This window comes from Rana temporaria, chromosome 9 (assembly GCF_905171775.1).
Source record: "Rana temporaria chromosome 9, aRanTem1.1, whole genome shotgun sequence".
Lineage (NCBI taxonomy): Eukaryota > Metazoa > Chordata > Amphibia > Anura > Ranidae > Rana > Rana temporaria.
The window spans coordinates 168,885,839-168,910,053 of NC_053497.1; the positions used below are offsets into that span (position 1 = coordinate 168,885,839).

General features: G+C 48.4%; 1 protein-coding gene across 1 annotated transcript in view; it reads left to right on the forward strand.

Annotated features, from left to right (window-relative positions):
- The window catches only part of VPS52 (VPS52 subunit of GARP complex), a 59,963-nt gene extending 49,561 nt beyond the window's left edge, over positions 1-10,402 (forward strand). The window contains exons 14-20 of the mRNA XM_040324966.1: positions 1,496-1,619; positions 1,704-1,799; positions 4,744-4,851; positions 4,940-5,005; positions 7,864-7,975; positions 8,055-8,173; positions 10,077-10,402. Of these exons, the coding sequence (XP_040180900.1) occupies positions 1,496-1,619; positions 1,704-1,799; positions 4,744-4,851; positions 4,940-5,005; positions 7,864-7,975; positions 8,055-8,173; positions 10,077-10,223 (772 nt within the window). The 3' untranslated portion in view covers positions 10,224-10,402. The remainder of the gene's footprint in view (positions 1-1,495; positions 1,620-1,703; positions 1,800-4,743; positions 4,852-4,939; positions 5,006-7,863; positions 7,976-8,054; positions 8,174-10,076) is intronic.
- Positions 10,403-24,215: the final 13,813 nt, after the last annotated feature.

Consider the following 24,215-nt stretch of genomic DNA (forward strand, 5'->3'; position numbering starts at 1 on the left):
GGGGCTTTTTCAGCACATAAAATGTATATATGTTATATGTGCTGCTTTTACTAAGGCAAGAGATGGATTCTAGTCCCTGCTTTGCAGAAACACAGAATCCATCCCTTCCCCCTGTCAGAAGGGCGACCGGCCTTGTTAATGTGGCCAGATCCCCGTTCTGTGTACTTTACCAATGATCGGTGGGTCCAGGAAGACATCACACGCAGATCGGCTTCTGCTGTGAATTATCACAGCAATATCGGCTCACCGGCGGCATGCACACGCCCTCTGGAATCACATATATATATATATATATATATATATATATATATATATATATATATATATATATATATATATATATATATATATATATACGTGATCTGACCCACAGCTGCCACCCTGTGGCAGTAATACTGCTATAGGGCGGTCAGAAAGTGGGTAAGTTGCACGTATATGAATGGTTATCATTAGAATTCGACTTGTTATCCAACTTTGATGTCCAAAGTTGCATGAAGTGTGAACGGAGCCTTAGACAGACTTTACCATCAATAATGCTGTAACTTGCTGTCATTTTAAAGACAGCCCCAACATGGCCGATCCTAGGGTCACTGGCGCCTGGGTGCAGAAATATTTCTGGCGCCCCCACATGGGTGTGGTCATTTTACTAACTCCTCCCCTTTACAAATGTTTCTATGGCAATGACTCAACCACAGAGATGCTCCCCCACAAAGTCTTCATTACCCTGGGATGCTTACATGATCTCTTAACAATAAACAAAATACAGGAAGAGAAGCAGAGTACTTTATTGGGACCTGGAGGGGGGCCTCTCTGATGGACACAGAGAGGGCTTCTGTTAGAAAGAGCCCCCAGACATACTACAGACATAGTACAGGAGACAGTCAGAGACTGCAGACATGGTACAGGAGACGGTCAGAGACTGCAGACATTGTACAGGAGATGGTCAGAGACTGCAGACATGGTACAGGAGACGATCAGAGACTGCAGTCATAGTACATGCGTTGGCAGAGACTGCAGACATAATACAGGAGATGGTCAGAGACACATCAGTTCTGAACGGATACACACCTATGCTCAGAACAGTAGTTCTGGACGGACACAAACAAGGAGAGAAGGAGGGAGGGGAGAACTCTGCCACTTCGGCGCCCCCACCTCCTCAGGCGCCTGGGTGCAAAGCACCCTGTGCACCCTGCCTAGGATCGGCCCTGAGCCCCAAGGTGTTGTCTAGCCCAGTGTTTCTCAACTCCAGTCCTCGGGGCGCACCAACAGGTCATGTTTTCAGGATTTCCCTCAGATCAAACTGCTGTGGTAATTACTAAGGCAGTGAAACTGATAAAATCACCTGTGCACAATAATGGAAAGCCTGAAAACAAGACCTGTTGGTGCGCCCCGAGGACTGGAGTTGAGAAACACTGGTCTAGCCTATATTTGTATGAATAATCGCCTATAGATACACCAAGTAGGCTCTATATTGATGTGTGTTGCTGGCCCGCAGGTACTGGGACGCCCTGTTGGACATGCTGTGGCCACGCTTCCAGTATATCCTTGAGTTAAACATTCAGAGTATCCGGAACACAGACCCGCAGAGGCTGGGCAATCTGGACACCAGACCGCACTATGTAAGATTTAAAGTACTTCCCTAATTTACATACACACGTCTGTGCCTGTACCATACTAAACGCCCCCCTTCTCTGTTTCCCCAGATCACTCGCCGTTATGCCGAATTTTCATCTGCCATTGTTAGTATAAATCAGACATTCACAAATGAGAAGACCAATACCCTCCTGGGACAGCTGCAGGTAAATCTATTATGTATACAGCTGAGCTTCTGTTTTGCTTGCGTCTATCTAGCAAGGTTACTTTGTGGTATAAGCAAGGAAGCTCAGACCTCTGCAGTGTACAAATGGGCTTTTACTACACAAAAATGCTGTATATACAAAACTATTACCGTATTTTCCGGCGTATAAGACGACTTTCTAACCCCTTAAAAGTCGGGGGTCGTCTTATACGCCGGTAACCTAACATCTTACCTTACCAGAATCGCGGCCGTACGATTTTTCAAAAGCCGCGCCTCCGACGTCTTCTGTTCCGTGATAGGCGGAAACAATCGGCTTCCCAGGAGGCACTGTGTTCAGTGTCCGCCTATCACGGAGGCCCTCTCATCCTCGGACGAGAGGGCCTCCGTGATAGGCGAACACTGAACACAGTGCCTCCTGGGAAGCTGAATGTTCCGCCTATCACGGAACAGAAGACGTCGGAGGCGCGGCTTTTGAAAAATCGTACGGCCGCGATTCTGGTAAGGTAAGATGTTAGGTTACACGGCCGCAATTCGCATGGGATAAGGTAAGGGCACGGTCTGGTCATGTAATGGGGCACGGTCTGGTCATGTAATGGGGCACAGTCTGGTCATGTAATGGGGCAGGTCTGGTCATGTAATGAGGCAGGTCTGGGGCACAGTCTGGTCATGTAATGGGGCACGGTCTGGTCATGTAATGGGGCACGGTCTGGTCATGTAATGGGGCACGGTCTGGTCATGTAATGGGGCAGGTCTGGTCATGTAATGGGGCACAGTCTGGTCATGTAATGGGGCAGGTCTGGTCATGTAATGAGGCAGGTCTGGGGCAAAGTCTGGTCATGTAATGGGGCACGGTCTGGTCATGTAATGGGGCACGGTCTGGTCATGTAATGGGGCACGGTCTGGTCATGTAATGGGGCAGGTCTGGCATTTAATGGGGCACAGTCTGGTCATGTAATGGGGCACAGTCTGGCATGTAATGGGGCACAGTCTGGCATGTAATGGGGCACAGTCTGGCATGTAGTGGCATAGTCTGGCATGTAATGGTGCACCGTGAGGCGAGGAATGACTAGTAGGAAAGGGGGTAGTCTTATACGGTGAGTATATCCCAAAACCAACATTTTGGCTGGAAAATTAGGGGGTCGTCTTATACGCTGAGTAGTCTTATACGCCGGAAAATACGGTACATTATTAGGAATACATTACAAGACTGACAGATATAACAAGCAAGATGCCTAGCAAATAAGCAGCCTGTGGTCTCTAAACAGTAGAAATACGCTTAAAAGTTACTTGAAAGAGAAGTATCATTTTTATTTTTTTTTTCATTATTTTAGTTTCATACTTGCCTATGTGGAAGCAGCATTAGATCAATGCTGTATCTATCCCCCGCCGTCTCTGCACTGAGAACCCGAGCCACCGAACATCGCCGATGGCTCGGGTTTCGCAGATCCCCAAGAGGAGAGCTGCAGTCAGCATCTCTCCTCTCTGCTCATTCAATCAAATTGGAGCGCTGAGCTGTGGAGGGATAGGGAGCTGCCGTCTCAGCACCTCGTCTGATGTCCGCTCTCCGCTGAAAATGGGCCAGGAGTGAATTGCACTACGGTGACCCAGAGGAGAAGCTCAACCTAAAAAGCTCAGGCTGGGGTTCTCATTTAACTCAGGTTAGAGTGGGTTCCTGATCTGTGTAGCAACGAGGACCCAAGCTTCTATAAGCAGCTGCTGGAGACCAGGCAAAAGCGTCTTCATTTAAAGCTTCTTCTGGTCTGGCACAGACCTTCCTTGGTCTTAAGGCGTTATGGTGTCCTTTCTATCAGTCTCTCTGTTTGCTTTTATTTGGGAAGTTTCAGGTTGTCAAGCTTTTGGTTACAAAACAACTGACTGCGCCATCTGTACCCTCCCCACATGGGTGTACTGAGTTTTTTAATTAGACATTCTATAATTCTGCCTCAAGATGGTACTCTGGTACCATACACGCCATAGGTTATATTTATGTCAGAAGAGCCAAGCTATTTGCCTATGTATAGCTGGATTCAGGTAGACGTGCCTAACGCTAAGCAGGCGTATTGTATCTCATTTACGCTACGCCGCCGTACGTTAGAGAGGCAAGTGCTGTATTCACAAAGCACTTGCGTCCTAAGTTACGGCGGCGTAGCGCAAATGTGCCGGTGTAAGCGCGCCCAATTCAAATTGTGAAGAGGTGGGCGTGTTTTATGTAAATAAAGCGTGACCCCACGTAAATTAAGTTTTGAACGAACAGCGCATGCGCCGTCCGTGGACGTATCCCAGTGTGCATGCTCCAAATTACGCCGCAAAGACTTATTGGTTTCGACGTGAACGTAAATTACGCCCAGCCCTATTCACGGACGACTTACTCAAACAACGTAAAAATTCGACGCGGTTCCGACGTCCATACTTAACATTGGCTGCGCCATCTTTTTGGTGGATTATCTTTACGCCTGAAAACGCCTTATGTAAACGGCGTATCTTTAGTGCGACGGGCAAGCGTACGTTCGTGAATAGGCGTATCTCGCTGATTTATGCATTCTAGGCGTAAATCAGCGTACACGCCCCTAGCGTCCAGCGTAAATAGACAGCTAAGATTACGCCGGCACCGGCGGTCGTATCTTAGCTACATTTAAGCGTATCTCAATTTGAGAATACACTTAAATATACGACGGCGCAGATTCGGAGTTACGGCGGCGTATCTACTGATACGCCGGCGTATCTTTACCTGAATCTGGCTAATTGTTTATCAAACGCAACACAACTTCACAGCACAAAGTCGAGAAAACCTCAATAAACAGAACAGCGAGGAGTGCTTGTGCTTTGAAATTAAAATGTTTGTGTTTACCGGCACAACCAATAAAATCACAGCTTTCATTTACCCATTGTAGGCAAGAAAATGAAAGAGGCTGTCTGATTAGTTAATTCTGATGTATTATTTCCAGGGGGAAGTAGAGAATTTTGTCCTGAGAATGGCGGCGGAGTTTTCCTCCAGAAAGGAGCAGCTAATTTTCCTGATAAATAACTATGACATGATGCTGGGTGTACTGATGGTGAGTGTTTCCGTACTATCGCTCAGTGTTTGTGAATACACCCTCTGTGCATCTCTTCTTCAATGTCACTGTCCTTGTTTATTTCAAGGAACGAGCGTCATCAGACAGTAAGGAGGTGGAGAGTTTCCAGCAGTTACTCAATGCGCGGACCCAGGTCAGTGACTACGATTGAATACGCTTTTTTTTTTTTTTTCTTACTGTCACCAGTCAGTGTCCCTGATCACGGCCACACCAGTTATATGATGACGCTGTACTGCACTGGTGGCAGTATGTAACAAAAAAATTAATGAAATTGTGAAAAAAAAACAAAAAAAAACTTTTCATTTCTTCATTTTCCAAAAAATGATGACAGGGAAAAATTACAACTTCAATAAACTCGCCATGCCTGTTACTAAATACCTTGGACTGCCTACTTTCTCAAAAAGGAGTCATTTGGGGGTGTACTGTCCTGGCATTTTTAGGCCCCAAGAAATGAGATAGTCCCTCAGTACATCAGGATTGATCAAAGATATATCCCATAGTGTGTGGACTCTATAACTTTCTTACAGTCTAAATAATATACACTAATTTGGGTTACCGTATTTGCCAGCGTATAAGATGACCCCCTATTTTTCCAGGAAAAAATTTGGTTTTGGGATATACTCGCCGTATAAGACGACCCCCTTCCTACTAATCTGTCTGGAAGCTGAGGGGTAGCCAGAACAACCGCTGACAGGAACAGGCATTTTTCAAATCTCACTGTGCCATTTCATGCCCCACTGTGCCATTCCATTACATGCCCCACTGTGCCGTGCCATTACATGCCCCACTGTGCCGTGCCATTACATGCCCCACTGTGCCGTGCCATTACATGCCCCACTGTGCCGTGCCATTACATGCCCCACTGTGCCGTGCCATTACATGCCCCACTGTGCCATTCCATTACATGCCCCACTGTGCCATTCCATTACATGCCCCACTGTGCCATTCCATTACATGCCGCACTGTGCCATTCCATTCCATGCCCCACTGTGCCATTCCATTCCATGCCCCACTGTGCCATTCCATTACATGCCCCACTGTGCCATTCCATTACATGCCCCACTGTGCCATTCCATTACATGCCCCACTGTGCCATTCCATTACATGCCCCACTGTGCCATTCCATTACATGCCCCATTGTGCCATTCCATGCCCCCACTGTGCCATTCCATTGCCTCCACTGTGCCATTCCATGGCTCCACTGTCCATTACATGCCTCTACTGTGCCATTCCATGGCTCCACTGTCCATCACATGCCTCCACTGTCCATCACATGCCTCTACTGTGCCGGCCAAGACGATCTCCCTACCTTATTTTTTTGCTGCGGACATCCATGTTTCAGGCTGCGGGCATCCATGATTTAAAAGCCACGCCTCCTCCTCAGACTGTTCCGTGATAGGCGGAACACTAATTTTCCCAGCGGGGCCTCTGTTCAGTGGTCTGCCTATCACGGACGTCCTCTCGTCCGTGGATGAGAAGGCATCCGTGATAGGCGGAACACTGAACAGAGGCCCCGCTGTGAAAATGAGTGTTCCGCCTATCATGGAACAGTCTGAGGAAGAGGCGCGGCTTTTAAATCATGGATGCCCGCAGCCTGAAACATGGATGCCTGCAGCCTGACGGAGACAGATCCGGCGTATAAGACGACCCCCGACTTTGGATGCATTTTTTTGCATCCAAAAGGTCATCTTATACGCCGGCAATCACCAAAGAAATGTAGCAGAATACGTTGGCCTAAATTTATATTTGCAAAATTGTATAACCGAAATGAAGAAAAAATGCATTTTTGTTTTTTTTCAAAATTGTCAGACGTTTTTTTTGTTTATTTAGGAAAAAATAACAAAACCAGCAGTGATTAAATACCACCAAAAGAAAGCTCTATTTGTGTGAAAATAATGATAAAAATGTAACTTGGTTACAGTGTTGTATGACCGCGCAATTATCATTCAAATTGTGAGAGCGCTGAAAGCTGAAAATTGGCCTGGGCAGGAAGGGGGGGAGGGGGGGAGTTCCCAGTATTGAAGTGCTGAAGCAGTAGCAAACTCTAATTTTAAACTTTTCCGTACAGGTAAACTTACGTCTTGCCTGTAGATACAATGAATATCTCCTATATGTGCACCCGATACATTGTATGAACAGAAGATCAGCATTTCTCCCCCTGACAGGACCGAGAGCTGTGTGTTTACACATACAGCTCCCGGTCCCTCCTCTGTAACGAGCGACCGCGTGTTCCTGGCGGCGATCAGGAGTCGGGGCGCACGCGCACCCCTAGTAGCCTGCGCGAGAGCCGACGTTATATTACGGGCTCTCGCGCAGGGGAGCCGACTTGCCGCCGTAAAACGACGGTGGGCGGTCGGGAAGCAGTTAAACAAACAAAAAAATACAGAACATTTTGAAGAAAAAAAAGTTTTCTTTGTTTTTGTTATAAAATGTTGCAAATAAGTAATTTTTGTGCTTCACTAATATGCGCTGATGAGGCGGCACTGATGGCACTGTACTGATAGGCTGTACTAATGAGCACTTATAAGGCTGCACTAATGAGGCTGCAGTAATGAGCACTGATGGGGCTGCACTGATAATTGGGACACAGCAATCACAGAGCATGCCAGATGCGTGCCCCTGGGGCGTGGTTCTGGGAGGACATCCGTGGGCGCCCTCCCAGAATAACAGGGTTGCGCTGTAGCCATCTTTCAGGTATGGCGCAGTTTTGAAAAAAAGAAGGGAAAAAAACACACCGGACTGCATCTAAAACACGCACATTAAAACACACACAGCCTGCATTTCTGTAGTATGAACCAACCCTTAATGATCGTGTATCGTAGGCAGATCTCTCAATTTGTTGAGAAGACCGATAAACTTGCATGCAGAGAAACAGTAGAATACAATCACTGAGCAGCACTACCAGCAGCAAGTGGAGGGTGTGTATAATGGGCAACGTGCCGTTTATGTTCCCCCCCCCCCCACTCACCTTCATCTTATTCTCCATTCTAGGAATTTATAGAGGAGATCCTGGCGCCATCATTTGGTGGAATGACTGCTTTTGTGAAAGAATCCGAATCTCTTATTGAGAAGGGCCAGCAAGATCGTCTGAAGAGCGAGGAAGGTGAGACGCAATGCCAGTGTGTTGTAGTGTCTGCTGATCTGTATGAGAGTCACAATGACGGGTTCTCTTTTCTCTCCAGCACGGGTGGCTCAGCTGGTACGAGGATTCTCTGCCACCTGGAAACAGGCCGTAGAGGCGCTGAGCCAAGATGTCATGAGGTCATTTACAAACTTTAAAAATGGAACCAGCATCATACAGGTAATGATCTCTTCTACGTTAATGGAATGTGTGACACTCCTTACTAAGATTTAGAGACCAAATCCTTCTGATCTGATGGCAGACATTCTGTTTTTTTTTTTACAAATACTCTCCAATTGGCCAGGAACCAAAAACCCACAAAATTCACCTTTCCCTTTTTTTCTGCGCCAATTTAGAACTCCAAAATTCCTAAAGGCAGGAAAGGAATTCCCTCTGTATACCAGCCAGCGGCAATACCGCCCACAATACGCCTCTGCAGAGGTGCATTGCGGGCAGTATTAACCCTTTATCAGCCGCTAGCGGGGGTTAATACTGCACCGCTAGCGGCCGAATCCTGCGCCAAATCCGTCGGTATAGCGCCGCTATAAAAAGCGGCGCTATACCGACTACCACCACCACCGCGGCTCCCACCCCAGTGTGAAAGGGGCCTAAGGGAAGAGGAAACTACAAAACAGGCATGGTTGCCGATAGTAAAAAAAAAGGGGGGAGGGGGTAGACGTATAGCAGGTTGGTAGCCTCCTGCTGGCCATACAGTATACAAAAAATCGCTCAAACTTCGAAAAAACAAACACTAGGGCAAGCGATAGTGACATCATGTAATGACTGAATTTTGATCGATCAGTTTTTTGTCACGTGTGCCTAGTGCAAACAGTTCAATTTTTTAACGGGCGAGAAACCCATTAACCCATGGATGCTCAACCTCCAGCTGTTGCAGAACTGAAAGTCCCACGAGGCATTGCAAAGCTGACAGCTTACAAGCATGACACCCAAAGGCAGAGGCCTGATGGAAATTGTAGTTCCACAACAGCTGAAGGGCCACAGGTTGAGCACACATGTATTAACCACTTGACCTCCCTTCATGACCAGGACATTTTTTGCATTACTTTAACCACTTGCCGGCCAGTCGCCGTCATTATACTGCAGCAGGTTGGCTCTATTGCGCGAATCGCCATATGCGTACGTCGCTTCATTCAATAGAAACAGTGGGCACGTGGCCCGGAGCCGATGCCTGTGGCTGGCAGCCGCAATGTCCGCCGGTCTCCCGTGAGCACTCCACAGAGAGCCAGTCAATGTAAACAAACAGATCCTCGTTCTGCCAGGGGAGTAGAGAGATCTGCTGTTCCTAGTTATTGGGAACAGCAATCTTCTCCTCCAGTCACTACCCCCCCCCCCCCCCACAGTTAGAAACACCTTCCAGGGAACACACTTAACCCCTTGATTGTCCCTAGTGTTAACCCCTTCCATGCCAGTGCCATTTACACAGTAATTAGGGAATTTTTATAGCATTGATTGCTGTATAAATGTCACTGGTCCCAAAAAAGTGTCCGAGCTGCTAAAAATCACTGATCACTGCCATTACTAGTAAAAGAAAAAAATAATTGATAATAAAAATGCCGTAAAACTATTCCCCATTTTGTAGGCACTATAACTTTTGCGCAAACCAATCAATATACGCTTATTGTGATATTTTTTTTTTTACCAAAAATATGTAGTAGAATACATATTGTCCTAAACTGATGAAGACATATTTTCTTTTCTTTTTTGGATATTTATTATATTATAGCTATTTTTATCAAAATAGTTGCTCTTTTTTTGTTTATAGCACAAAAAAATTAAACCGCAGAGGTGATCAAATACCACCAAAAGAAAGCTCTATTTGTGGGGAAAAAAGATACCAATTTTGTTTGGGAGCCACGTCGCACGACCACGCAATTGTCTGTTAAAGCGACGCAGTGCCGAATCGCAAAAACTGGCCAGGTCCTTAACCTGCATAAAGGTCTGGGGTCTTAAGTGGTGAATGTTCACGTGCGTGTAAAGACAGGCGTGGCGAATACTTTTCACATGTGTAGAGAAAATATTATCTGTGGCTCAGTATATAAATCTGCACATTGATTTCCTATAGGGGGCACTGACACAGCTAATCCAGTACTACCACCGATTCCACAAGATCCTCTCCCAGCCTCCTCTCAGGAATCTCCCGGTTTGTTCCGAGTTGATCAATCTTCATCATTTGATGGTGGAGCTGAAGAAACATAAACCCAACTTCTGAAGCTGGAGGCGCCCGATGGACGATGCTGCTGGAGAAGCATCTACAATGAAAAGGCCTGTAATATAGAGTACCACACTACTACTTATGTGTATAAAAGTCAGGACTGTCCAGTTTGTTATGTGTTCAGAATTAAGTTAATGATTGTCCCTTCTCGTGGTCAATAAAATCTGAGAAAACAACTTTGTTTGGCTTAAAGTGGAGTTTTTTTTTTTTTTTACTCACCTGGTAATGCCTGTTGCTATGCAGTCCCACGAAATCTGCCTTTGGAATCACCTAGGATCCTGACATCATCTCCCTCTAATGCTCCTGGGAAATGTGCGTCATCATTTCCCAGGATGCAGTGCGCTACCCCATTATAACTCCCCAAGACTTCCAGGAAGTAAGTGCTTGTAGGCTTCACAATGCCCACAAGCAAAATGACAACGGTGTGGACATATTCAAAAAAGATAGTTTTATAAACTAACTACGCGGAGCAGCGGCGGATTGTAAAATAGTAAGTGACCGGATTTATATTATAAAAACGCAGGATGAAAGGACATACATTTAAAAAATGCTAATTGTGGTTGGAACTCCGCTTTAAGTTCAGAAAACACAGTGACCACTAATTGAATGCAAAGGCTACTGGCTGATAACATCTAGGAAATGTCATCTGCTAAAGATTTGTAGAGTAAACACTTTACGTAAACGTAATGGTTTTATTTTTGGTATTTTCTTGAACTCCATTATGGAATTTGTTAGTTGAGGGACAAAGGGAAGTTTTAAACCTTCAGGATGTTCAAATGCATTCCAACTGAAGGTAGGTGTTTTGTCAGATTTGGCAACCCGTCGGAATTGGTAACGGAAGTGACGTTCCCGTCGCCACCATCTTGCTACACCCCGCACTCCTCCATAGTAAGGATACGCTGAGAAGGGGAAAGCGGACATCTTGTTGCACCCACTGGAGTTTTGCATTGTACACTTATATATTTAACAGTAAAGTGAGTTTTTATACTGAAATCCAATACTTAACCACTTAAAGGGTCACTAAAGGAGAAATACCACCAAAAGAAAGCTCTATTTGTGGGGAAAAAAAGGACGCCATTTTTGTTTGGGAGCCACGTCGTATGACCGCGCAATTGTCAGTTAAAGCGACGCAGTGGCGAATTGCAAAAACTGGCCGGGTCCTTTAGCTGCCTAAAGGTCCAGGTCTTAAGTGGTTAAAGGGGGTTGTTAAGGTAAAAAAAAAATCCCTAAATAGCTTCCTTTACCTCAGTGCAATCCTCCTTCACTTACCTCATCCTTCCATTTTGCTATTAAATGTCCTTATTTCTTCTGAGAAATCTTCACTTCCTGTTCTTCTGTCTGTAACTCCACACAGTAATGCAAGGCTTTCTCCCTGGTGTGGAGAAAGCCTCTTGAAGGGGGAGGGGGCGAGCAGAAGTGTCAGGACGCTCACTAACACACAGCTCCTTTCTCTATCTGCAAAGTAGAGAGTGTCCTGACACTCCTGATCGCCCCCTCCCCCCTCAAGAGGTTTTCTCCACACCAGGGAGAAAGCCTTGCATTACGGTGTGGAGTTACAGACAGAAGAACAGGAAGTGAGGATTTCTCAGAAGAAATAAGGACATTTAGGCCTCATTTACACTTTGGGCCGTTCGGGTCCGTCTGTCACTATCGCTATGGAGCGTCTGATGTTAGCGCTGACATCCGACCTGCTAAAAATAGACGTATGGGGGCCACGTCCCCATCCGTCCATTCGGATCGGGGTAAGATCTGATGAAAACGGACATGCTGTCCGTTTTCATCAGATCGCTCCATACGGAGATAGCGGTGCCCAACAAACCCCTCCCCGCTCAGTGAGGACAGATCTCCAGCTGAGCTGGCGGGGGCAGGCGGACTCCGTCCGCCTGTGTGAATGGGGCCTAAAGGGGTTGTAAAGGTTAAAAAAAATAAAAATAATAACAAACATATCATACTTGCCTCCACTGTACAGTTAGTTTTGCACAGAGTGGCCCCAATCCTCGCCTTCTGGGGGTCACTCTGTGGCTGTCTCAGCTCCTCCCCACAAGAGCTAACCCCCTTCTGGGAAGCGCTCTCCCAAGGGGGGTTAGCTTGCGGGCACGCTCCCGTGTGATACAGTGGCGGACATAGCCGCCAAGTGTATCACTCGTCCCCGCCCCCCCCCAGTGCACGAGTCATTGATTTGACTGACAGCAGCGGGAGCCAATGGCTGTGCTGCTATCCATCATTTAATGAAAAGCCCGCAGGACCAATGCGGGATTGCGCCCATGGATTTTTGTGCCTCAGGTAAGTAAATCGGAGGGGGGAGGGGGGGGGGGCTGTAATGCATAGGATGCATTAAGGTGAAAAAAACAGAAGGTTTACAGTCCCTTTAAGGGTAAATCAACAAAGAGTGAGCTTGGCACGCTTACCAGAAGAGACGGACACAAGTACCATACAGCACGTGGGTCAAACAGACATTGGTGAGGGAATAACCTCAATGGAATCCTCTGTGTGGGAAGCAATGTATAGAGAATGGGTTCCACCCAGTAATATGCAAGGTATTCCAGCTTGATTGTCTTTATAGGCAGCGGGAGGGGACGTCCCCCCCCCCTCCATCCGGTGCTTCTCCGGACTCTCCCATGCCATCGGGGGCCCGGAGAGCGAATCGGTCGGCGCTGCCTGGAAAGCATAGAGATGACTGGTGACCAGAAAAGGCCTCGCCATGGTCGACCAAAGAAGTTGAGTGCATGTTCTCAGTGTCCAGAGGTTGTATTTGGGAAATAGATGTATGACTAGGGGTGCAACGGATCAAAAAACTCACGGATCGGATCATTTTCGGATCAGCAAAAAAAAAAAAAAATTATGAAAAAAAAGTCGGATTCAAGTCTGGGCTCTAGTTTGGCCAATGGCTCTATATGGTAATGTCCACCATTGCCCCCCCACTCGTCACTGTAATGTCCACTATTGTCCCCCACTCATCATCACCATCACTGTTCCAGTTTAACATTGCCCCCACACTAGTCACTGCAATAATAGTTTAACATCCAACTCACTGTACTTGAACTCATAGCGGCGCTCACTGTTCCCAAGCTCCACACGTTCATCCTGATTCCCAGAGCGCCAAGACAGCCAGCCAATCCAGGCAGCCTTCCAATCAGAGAGGGCACTCATCACGCGGGCCAATCAGGTGCAGAGACGGGACATCCCATCCAACCAATCACAGCCAATCTGTGATTGGTTGGGGTGGAGCAAGATGGCCGGAGCTAGGCCAAAGCCGGGGACTTTCCTACGGCCTATTGATCATCTGTGGGGCATCTTCAAACAATAGGTGAAGGAGCGCAAGGTCTCTAACATCCACCAGCTCTGTGATGTCATCATGGAGGAGGGGAAGAGACTCCGGTGGCAACCTGTGAAGCTCTGGTGACCTCCATGCCCAAGAGGGTTAAGGCAGTGCTGGAAAATAATGGTGGCCACACAAAATATTGACACTTTGGGCCCAATTTGGACATTTTCACGTAGGGGTGTACTCACTTTTGTTGCCAGCAGTTTAGACATTAATGGCTGTGTGTTGAGTTATTTTGAGGGGACAGCAAATTTACACTGTTATACAAGCTGTACACTCACTACACAACATTGTACCAAAGTGTCATTTCTTCAGTGTTGTCACATGAAAAGATAGAAGAAAATAATTACACAAATGCGAGGGGTGTACTTACTTTTGTGGTGATACTGTATAAACAATGTTAGGAGACATGACGCCATCACCTGGCAATGTAACGGCTTTCTCATTTTTGGATACAGTATTATATGGTTACAACCCATCCGTGTCCAACGGAGATCACCTTTTACCTATTGTTCTGCAGACACAAATAGGTAGATTCAGGTAAAGTTAGGCCAGCTTATCAGTAGATAAGCCGACCTAACTCAGAATCTAAGCCGACTTATGTTTAAGCGTATGCTCAAACAGAGATACACTTAAAGATATCTAAGATAAGACAGCTTGCGCCGTCCTATCTTAGATTGCAATATTTTGGATGGCCGCTAGGTGGCGCTTCCATTGCGGTCGGCGTAGAATATGTAAATGAGGGGATATGCCGATTCACGAACGTACGCCCGACCGACGCCGTTTACGTAAGAGATAGGCCGCGTAAAGTTAGAGCTAGGCCCTAGTGGAATAGTAATGTCAAGTATGGCCGCCGTTCCCGGCGCGAAATTCAAAAAATTTTTACATCGTTTGCGTAAGTCGTCCGCGAATCGGGATTTACGTTCTTTACGTCCACTTCAAAATCAATAGGCCCGTATGGCCTACTTAGCCGCAATGCGCACTGGGAAATGTAGGCGCATGCGCAGTAGCCGAAAAACGTCAAACGTGAGGTCAAGCCTCATTACCATTAAACACGCCCCCTCCAACCCATTTGAATTAGGCGCCCTTACGCCCGCCGCGTTTACACTACGCCGCCCTAAGTAAGGAGGTAAGTGCTTTGAGAATCATACACTTGCCTCTCTTACTTAAGGCGGCGTAGTGTAAACACGCTAGGCTACGCCGCCGCAAATTAGCGCGCCCGTACCTGAATCTATCTAAAAGTCTCTAAAGTGAGTTCCCATTGGAATAATTCTCCTCTATTGCTGTGTCGGTGACAACTCAACCTTTACTTTCAGCCCCAGTGACAACGATCACCAGAACAAGACTGAACTTCCCAAAACAGCGATATTGATCGCAGTAAAAACCTGACAGGGGTTTTGGCTTTAAATACACTTTACAGCCTTTTTCACACAGATGGCGGCCTTCACCCGACCCCAATGGGGATTTTACCACTTGGCATGTGATTGCGGTGGTATTCCGTTGAATACCAAGAAGATTGCCTGCCCAGCGCGACGCGGTGCGTTAAAGCTCAGACATGAAATATGAACAAAGCATATCCCTCGATGGTGTAGCACTACCAAGAATGAAATATTATTCATTGTAAAAATACATTTAATAAACAATAAATATATATTAAATGGTGACACCCTAGTGCGTGTTATAGATTATATTACCAAATAAATAATATATAGTCCTACCTTGGATTACAAGCATAATTCGTTCCAGAATGCTTGTAATCCAAGGCACTCGTATATCAAAGTGAGTTTCCCCATTAGAGTCAATGGAAACTCAAATAATTTGTTCCACAACCCCTGCTGGTGTATGTAGTACCGTATGTGGCCGGAGGTGCTGGGGCGCTGGTGTATGTAGTACTGTACGTGGCCAGAGGTGCAGGGGCGCTGGTGTATGTAGTACTGTACGTGGCCAGAGGCACTGGTGTATGTAGTACTGTATGTGGCCAGAAGTGCAGGGGCGTGGTGTATGTAGTACCATATGTGGCCAGAGGTGCTGGTGTATGCAGTACTGTATGTGACCAGAGGTGCGGAGGCGCTGGTGTATGTAGTACCGTATGTGGCCAGAGGTGCAGGGCCCTGGTGTATGTAGTACTGTATGTGGCCAGAGGCGCTGGTGTATGTAGTACTGTATGTGGCCAGAGGTGCGGGGGCGCTGGTGTATGCAGTAGTGTATGTGGCCAGAGGTGCGGGGGCACTGGTGTATGCAGTACCGTATGTGGCCAGAAGTGCAGGGGCGCTGGTGTATGTAGTACCGTATGTGGCTAGAGGCACTGGTGTATGTAGTACCGTATGTGGCCAGAGGCACTGGTGTATGTAGTACCGTATGTGGCCAGAGGCACTGGTGTATGTAGTACCGTATGTGGCCAGAGGTGCAGAGGCGCTGGTGTATGTAGTACCGTATTTGGCCAGAGGTGCAGAGGCACTGGTGTATGTAGTACTGTATGTGGCCAGAGGTGCAGAGGCACTGGTGTATGTAGTACCGTATGTGGCCAGAGGTGCTGGTGTATGTAGTACCGTATTTGGCCAGAGGTGCAGGGGCGCTGGTGTATGTAGTACCGTATGTGGCCAGAGGTGCAGAGGCGCTGGTGTATGTAGCCAGAGGTGCTGGTGTATGTAGCCAGAGATGCTGGTGTATGTAGCCAGAGGTGCGGGGCCCTGGTGTATGTAGTACCGTATGTGGCCAGAGGTGCAGAGGCGCTGGTGTATGTAGTACCGTATGTGGCCAGAGGTGCAAAGGCGCTGGTGTATGTAGTACCGTATGTAGCCAGAGGTGCAGAGGCACTGGTGTATGTAGTACCGTATGTGGCCAGAGGTGCGGGGCCCTGGTGTATGTAGTACCGTATGTGGCCAGAGGTGCAGAGGCGCTGGTGTATGTAGTACCGTATGTAGCCAGAGGTGCAGAGGCACTGGTGTATGTAGTACCGTATGTGGCCAGAGGTGCTGGTGTATGTAGCCAGAGGTGCAGAGGCACTGGTGTATGTAGTACCGTATGTGGCCAGAGGTGCTGGTGTATGCAGTACTGTATGTGACCAGAGGTGCGGAGGCGCTGGTGTATGTAGTACCGTATGTGGCCAGAGGTGCAGGGCCCTGGTGTATGTAGTACTGTATGTGGCCAGAGGCGCTGGTGTATGTAGTACTGTATGTGGCCAGAGGTGCGGGGGCGCTGGTGTATGCAGTAGTGTATGTGGCCAGAGGTGCGGGGGCACTGGTGTATGCAGTACCGTATGTGGCCAGAAGTGCAGGGGCGCTGGTGTATGTAGTACCGTATGTGGCTAGAGGCACTGGTGTATGTAGTACCGTATGTGGCCAGAGGCACTGGTGTATGTAGTACCGTATGTGGCCAGAGGCACTGGTGTATGTAGTACCGTATGTGGCCAGAGGTGCAGAGGCGCTGGTGTATGTAGTACCGTATGTGGCCAGAGGCACTGGTGTATGTAGTACCGTATGTGGCCAGAGGCACTGGTGTATGTAGTACCGTATGTGGCCAGAGGTGCAGAGGCGCTGGTGTATGTAGTACCGTATTTGGCCAGAGGTGCAGAGGCACTGGTGTATGTAGTACTGTATGTGGCCAGAGGTGCAGAGGCACTGGTGTATGTAGTACCGTATGTGGCCAGAGGTGCTGGTGTATGTAGTACCGTATTTGGCCAGAGGTGCAGGGGCGCTGGTGTATGTAGTACCGTATGTGGCCAGAGGTGCAGAGGCGCTGGTGTATGTAGCCAGAGGTGCTGGTGTATGTAGCCAGAGATGCTGGTGTATGTAGCCAGAGGTGCGGGGCCCTGGTGTATGTAGTACCGTATGTGGCCAGAGGTGCAGAGGCGCTGGTGTATGTAGTACCGTATGTGGCCAGAGGTGCAAAGGCGCTGGTGTATGTAGTACCGTATGTAGCCAGAGGTGCAGAGGCACTGGTGTATGTAGTACCGTATGTGGCCAGAGGTGCGGGGCCCTGGTGTATGTAGTACCGTATGTGGCCAGAGGTGCGGGGCCCTGGTGTATGTAGTACCGTATGTGGCCAGAGGTGCAGAGGCGCTGGTGTATGTAGTACCGTATGTAGCCAGAGGTGCAGAGGCACTGGTGTATGTAGTACCGTATGTGGCCAGAGGTGCTGGTGTATGTAGCCAGAGGTGCAGAGGCACTGGTGTATGTAGTACCGTATGTGGCCAGAGGTGCTGGTGTATGTAGCCAGAGGTGCAGGGGCCCTGGTGTATGTAGTACCGTATGTGGCCAGAGGTGCAGAGGCACTGGTGTATGTAGTACCGTATGTGGCCAGAGGTGCAGAGGCGCTGGTGTATGTAGTACCGTATGTGGCCAGAGGTGCAGAGGCGCTGGTGTATGTAGTACCGTATGTGGCCAGAGGTGCAGAGGCACTGGTGTATGTAGTACCGTATGTGGCCAGAGGTGCAGAGGCGCTGGTGTATGTAGTACCGTATGTGGCCAGAGGTGCGGGGCGCTGGTGTATGTAGTACTGTATGTGGCCAGAGGTGCGGGGGCGCTGGTGTATGTAGTACTGTATGTGGCCAGAGGTGCGGGGCCCTGGTGTATGCAGTACCGTATGTGGCCAGAGGTGCGGGGCCCTGGTGTATGCAGTACTGTATGTGGCCAGAGGTGCGGGGGCGCTGGAGGCTACAATCGCTTCCTGGAGAACTCAGAGACACTCGGGAACTGTTGACACCTCCGGGTGCACGTTACACCACCACCCAGCTGGGAGTGAAGAAGTTGCCACCACTACTGGTCACCACTTAATATACATTTACAGTATTTTAAAAAAATGTACACATACATACATACATACATACACATATCATTGTTGGCAGCTACCCATGTGGTAAATTGTTTGATTGGATTGAGGCGATTGTGCAGTCTATATAGTAATTACCCCTCTTTCAGGGTCATTCCTGTCCTCTGCTGTCAGCATGAGTCACTTCTGACCAGTTTTCCTGACACCAAGAGAAAAAAAGTGACAGGGAGGGACCTCCAGCACACAGCCTGTGATTGACAGCCTCAGCTCTGTACCTGTGTTGAGGGGACCTCAGCTTTTGCAGTGTACATCTACAGGTAGTTTGTTGGGAAACACAGATCAATCCCCCGTTTTTACAGATCACCTGTCTAAACTTACCCTAAGTCACACACACAAGCCAATTAGGGCTGTGCCCTGTAAATCTGGTACAACCAGGAAGATTGTAAAACCAATGAGAGGCGTCGGGGCTGAGCATCCTGGAAGGAGACAATTTGGGGCCGATGTACCAAAACGGAAGAGTGAAAAATCTCATGTAGCTGTGCATGGCAGCCAATCAGCTTCTGACTTCAGCTCCTTCAGTAAAGCTTTACCAATAAAACCTGGAAGCCGATTGGTTTCTATGCAGAGCTGCACCAGATTTTGCACCGATTATAATATGCAGACAGCCGAGGCACACATATCTGTGATCCAATCAGGTATCCGGCCTGCAGATGATCGCACACACCCTGCTGCAGATCCACTCAACTCATTTGCCAAGAACCGTGCAAAAGGGAAACGTTTTTTTTTTGTTGGTGGAATTCTCTGAAGGTTCCCATAGATCCATGGTACAGCGAGCAGTAGTCACCTTCATCTGGACTTGTATCATGAAGACAATTTGGAGTTTCCCAAAACACGTCTTCAGTTCTATGATACAGGGGTCTCCAAACTGCGGCTCTATCTGGCTCTTGGGGCACTTTTCCTCCCACTGATATGAGACATTATTCCTCCCACTGACGCCAACAAGAAGGCACTATTCCTCCCACTGATATGAGACATTATTCCTCCCACTGACGCCAACAAGAAGGCACTATTCCTCCCACTGACACTAACAAGGGGGCACTATTCCTGCCACTGATATGAGACATTATTCCTCCCACTGACGCCAACAAGAAGGCACTATTCCTCCCACTGACACTAACAAGGGGGCACTATTCCTGCCACTGATATGAGACATTATTCCTCCCACTGACGCCAACAAGAAGGCACTATTCCTCCCACTGACACTAACAAGGGGGCACTATTCCTGCCACTGATATGAGACATTATTCCTCCCACTGACGCCAACAAGGTGGCACTATTCCTCCCACTGATATGAGACATTATTCCTCCCACTGACGCCAACAAGAAGGCACTATTCCTCCCACTGACACTAACAAGGGGGCACTATTCCTGCCACTGATATGAGACATTATTCCTCCCACTGACGCCAACAAGAAGGCACTATTCCTCCCACTGACACTAACAAGGGGGCACTATTCCTGCCACTGATATGAGACATTATTCCTCCCACTGACGCCAACAAGGTGGCACTATTCCTCCCACTGACACTAACAAGGGGGCACTATTCCTCCCACTGACACTAACAAGGGGGCACTATTCCTCCCACTGATATGAGACATTATTCCTCCCACTGACGCCAACAAGAAGGCACTATTCCTCCCACTGACACTAACAAGGGGGCACTATTCCTGCCACTGATATGAGACATTATTCCTCCCACTGACGCCAACAAGGTGGCACTATTCCTCCCACTGATATGAGACATTATTCCTCCCACTGACGCCAACAAGAAGGCACTATTCCTCCCACTGACACTAACAAGGGGGCACTATTCCTGCCACTGATATGAGACATTATTCCTCCCACTGACGCCAACAAGGAGGCACTATTCCTCCCACTGACACTAACAAGGGGGCACTATTCCTGCCACTGATATGAGACATTATTCCTCCCACTGACGCCAACAAGAAGGCACTATTCCTCCCACTGACACTAACAAGGGGGCACTATTCCTGCCACTGATATGAGACATTATTCCTCCCACTGACGCCAACAAGGGGGCACTATTCCTCCCACTGATATGAGACATTATTCCTCCCACTGACGCCAACAAGAAGGCACTATTCCTCCCACTGACACTAACAAGGGGGCACTATTCCTGCCACTGATATGAGACATTATTCCTCCCACTGACGCCAACAAGAGGGCACTATTCCTCCCACTGACACTAACAAGGGGGCACTATTCCTGCCACTGATATGAGACATTATTCCTCCCACTGACGCCAACAAGAAGGCACTATTCCTCCCACTGACACTAACAAGGGGGCACTATTCCTGCCACTGATATGAGACATTATTCCTCCCACTGACGCCAACAAGAAGGCACTATTCCTCCCACTGACACTAACAAGGGGGCACTATTCCTGCCACTGATATGAGACATTATTCCTCCCACTGACACTAACAAGGGGGCACTATTCCTCCCACTGACACTAACAAGGGGGCACTATTCCTGCCACTGATATGAGACATTATTCCTCCCACTGACGCCAACAAGGTGGCACTATTCCTCCCACTGATATGAGACATTATTCCTCCCACTGACGCCAACAAGAAGGCACTATTCCTCCCACTGACACTAACAAGGGGGCACTATTCCTGCCACTGATATGAGACATTATTCCTCCCACTGACGCCAACAAGAAGGCACTATTCCTCCCACTGACACTAACAAGGGGGCACTATTCCTGCCACTGATATGAGACATTATTCCTCCCACTGACGCCAACAAGGTGGCACTATTCCTCCCACTGACACTAACAAGGGGGCACTATTCCTCCCACTGACACTAACAAGGGGGCACTATTCCTCCCACTGATATGAGACATTATTCCTCCCACTGACGCCAACAAGAAGGCACTATTCCTCCCACTGACACTAACAAGGGGGCACTATTCCTGCCACTGATATGAGACATTATTCCTCCCACTGACGCCAACAAGAAGGCACTATTCCTCCCACTGACACTAACAAGGGGGCACTATTCCTGCCACTGATATGAGACATTATTCCTCCCACTGACGCCAACAAGGTGGCACTATTCCTCCCACTGATATGAGACATTATTCCTCCCACTGACGCCAACAAGAAGGCACTATTCCTCCCACTGACACTAACAAGGGGGCACTATTCCTGCCACTGATATGAGACATTATTCCTCCCACTGACGCCAACAAGAAGGCACTATTCCTCCCACTGACACTAACAAGGGGGCACTATTCCTCCCACTGATATGAGACATTATTCCTCCCACTGACGCCAACAAGAAGGCACTATTCCTCCCACTGACACTAACAAGGGGGCACTATTCCTCCCACTGATATGAGACATTATTCCTCCCACTGACGCCAACAAGAAGGCACTATTCCTCCCACTGATACGAGACATTATTCCTCCCACTGACGCCAACAAGAAGGCACTATTCCTCCCACTGACGCCAACAAGGGGGCACTATTCCTGCCACTGATATGAGACATTATTCCTCCCACTGACGCCAACAAGAAGGCACTATTCCTCCCACTGACACTAACAAGGGGGCACTATTCCTGCCACTGATATGAGACATTATTCCTCCCACTGACGCCAACAAGGTGGCACTATTCCTCCCACTGATATGAGACATTATTCCTCCCACTGACGCCAACAAGAAGGCACTATTCCTCCCACTGACACTAACAAGGGGGCACTATTCCTGCCACTGATATGAGACATTATTCCTCCCACTGACGCCAACAAGAAGGCACTATTCCTCCCACTGACACTAACAAGGGGGCACTATTCCTGCCACTGATATGAGACATTATTCCTCCCACTGACGCCAACAAGAAGGCACTATTCCTCCCACTGACACTAACAAGGGGGCACTATTCCTGCCACTGATATGAGACATTATTCCTCCCACTGACGCCAACAAGAAGGCACTATTCCTCCCACTGACACTAACAAGGGGGCACTATTCCTCCCACTGATATGAGACATTATTCCTCCCACTGACGCCAACAAGAAGGCACTATTCCTCCCACTGACACTAACAAGGGGGCACTATTCCTGCCACTGATATGAGACATTATTCCTCCCACTGACGCCAACAAGAAGGCACTATTCCTCCCACTGACACTAACAAGGGGGCACTATTCCTCCCACTGATATGAGACATTATTCCTCCCACTGACACCAACAAGGGGGCACTATTCCTCCCACTGATGAGATATTATTCCTCCTACTGACGCCAACAAGGGGGCACTATTCCTCCCTACTGACGCCAACAAGGGGGCACTATTCCTCCCTACTGACGCCAACAAGGGGGCACTATTCCTCCCTACTGACGCCAACAAGGGGGCGCTATTCCTCCCACTGACACCAACAAGGGGGCGCTATTCCTCCCACTGACACCAACAAGGGGGCACTAATCCTCCCACTGACACCAACAAGGGGGCACTAATCCTCCCACTGACACCAACAAGGGGGCACTAATCCTCCCACTGACACCAACAAGGGGGCACTATTCCTCCCACTGACACCAACAAGGGGGCACTATTCCTCCCACTGACACCAACAAGGGGGCACTATTCCTCCCACTGACACCAACAAGGGGGCACTATTCCTCCCACTGACACTAACAAGGGGGCACTATTCCTCCTACTGATATGAGACATTATTCCTCCCTACTGATGCCAACAAGGGGGCACTATTCCTCCCACTGACGCCAACAAGAGGGCACTATTCCTCCTACTGATATTAGACATTATTCCTCCCTACTGACACCAACAAGAGGGCACTATTCCTCCTACTGATATGAGACATTATTCCTCCCTACTGACACCAACAAGGGGGCACTATTCCTCCCACTGACACTAACAAGGGGGCACTATTCCTCCTACTGATATTAGACATTATTCCTCCCTACTGACACCAACAAGAGGGCACTATTCCTCCTACTGATACGAGACATTATTCCTCCCACTGACGCCAAGGGGGCACTATTCCTCCCAGTGATATGAGACATTATTCCTCCTACTGACGCCAAGGGGGCACTATTCCTCCCTACCGACGCCAACAAGGGGGCACTATTCCTCCCTACTGACGCCAACAAGGGGGCACTATTCCTCCCTACTGACGCCAACAAGGGGGCACTATTCCTCCCACTGATATGAGATATTATTTTCTCCCCACTGACGCCAACAAGGGGGCACTATTCTTCCCTACTGACACCAACAAGGGGGCACTATTCCTCCCACTGATATGAGACATTATTTCCTTCCCACTGACGCCAACAAGGGGGCACTATTCCTCCTACTGATAGTAGACATTCTTCCTCCCTACTGACGCCAACAAGGGGGCACTGTTCCTCCCACTGACACCAACAAGAAGGCACTATTCCTCCCACTGACACCAACAAGGGGGCACTATTCCTCCCACTGATATGAGACATTATTACTCCCTACTGACGCCAACAAGGGGGCACTATTCCTCCCACTGACGCCAACAAGAGGGCACTATTCCTCCTACTGATATGAGACATTATTCCTCCCACTGGCGCCAACAAGGGGGCACTATTCCACCCACTCCTGCCAACAAGGGGGCACTATTCCTCCCACTGATATGAGACATTATTACTCCTACTGACGCCAACAAGGGGGCACTGTCCGCCCCACTGACGCCAACGATGGGGCAATTGTTTACTGCAGCTGATGCCAGGGCAATTTCTACTCCCAATTGACACAATTCGGCCCCCCAAGGTCTGAAATACAGTAACTGGCCCTCTGCTTAGAAGGTTTGAAGACGCCTGTTCTTGAA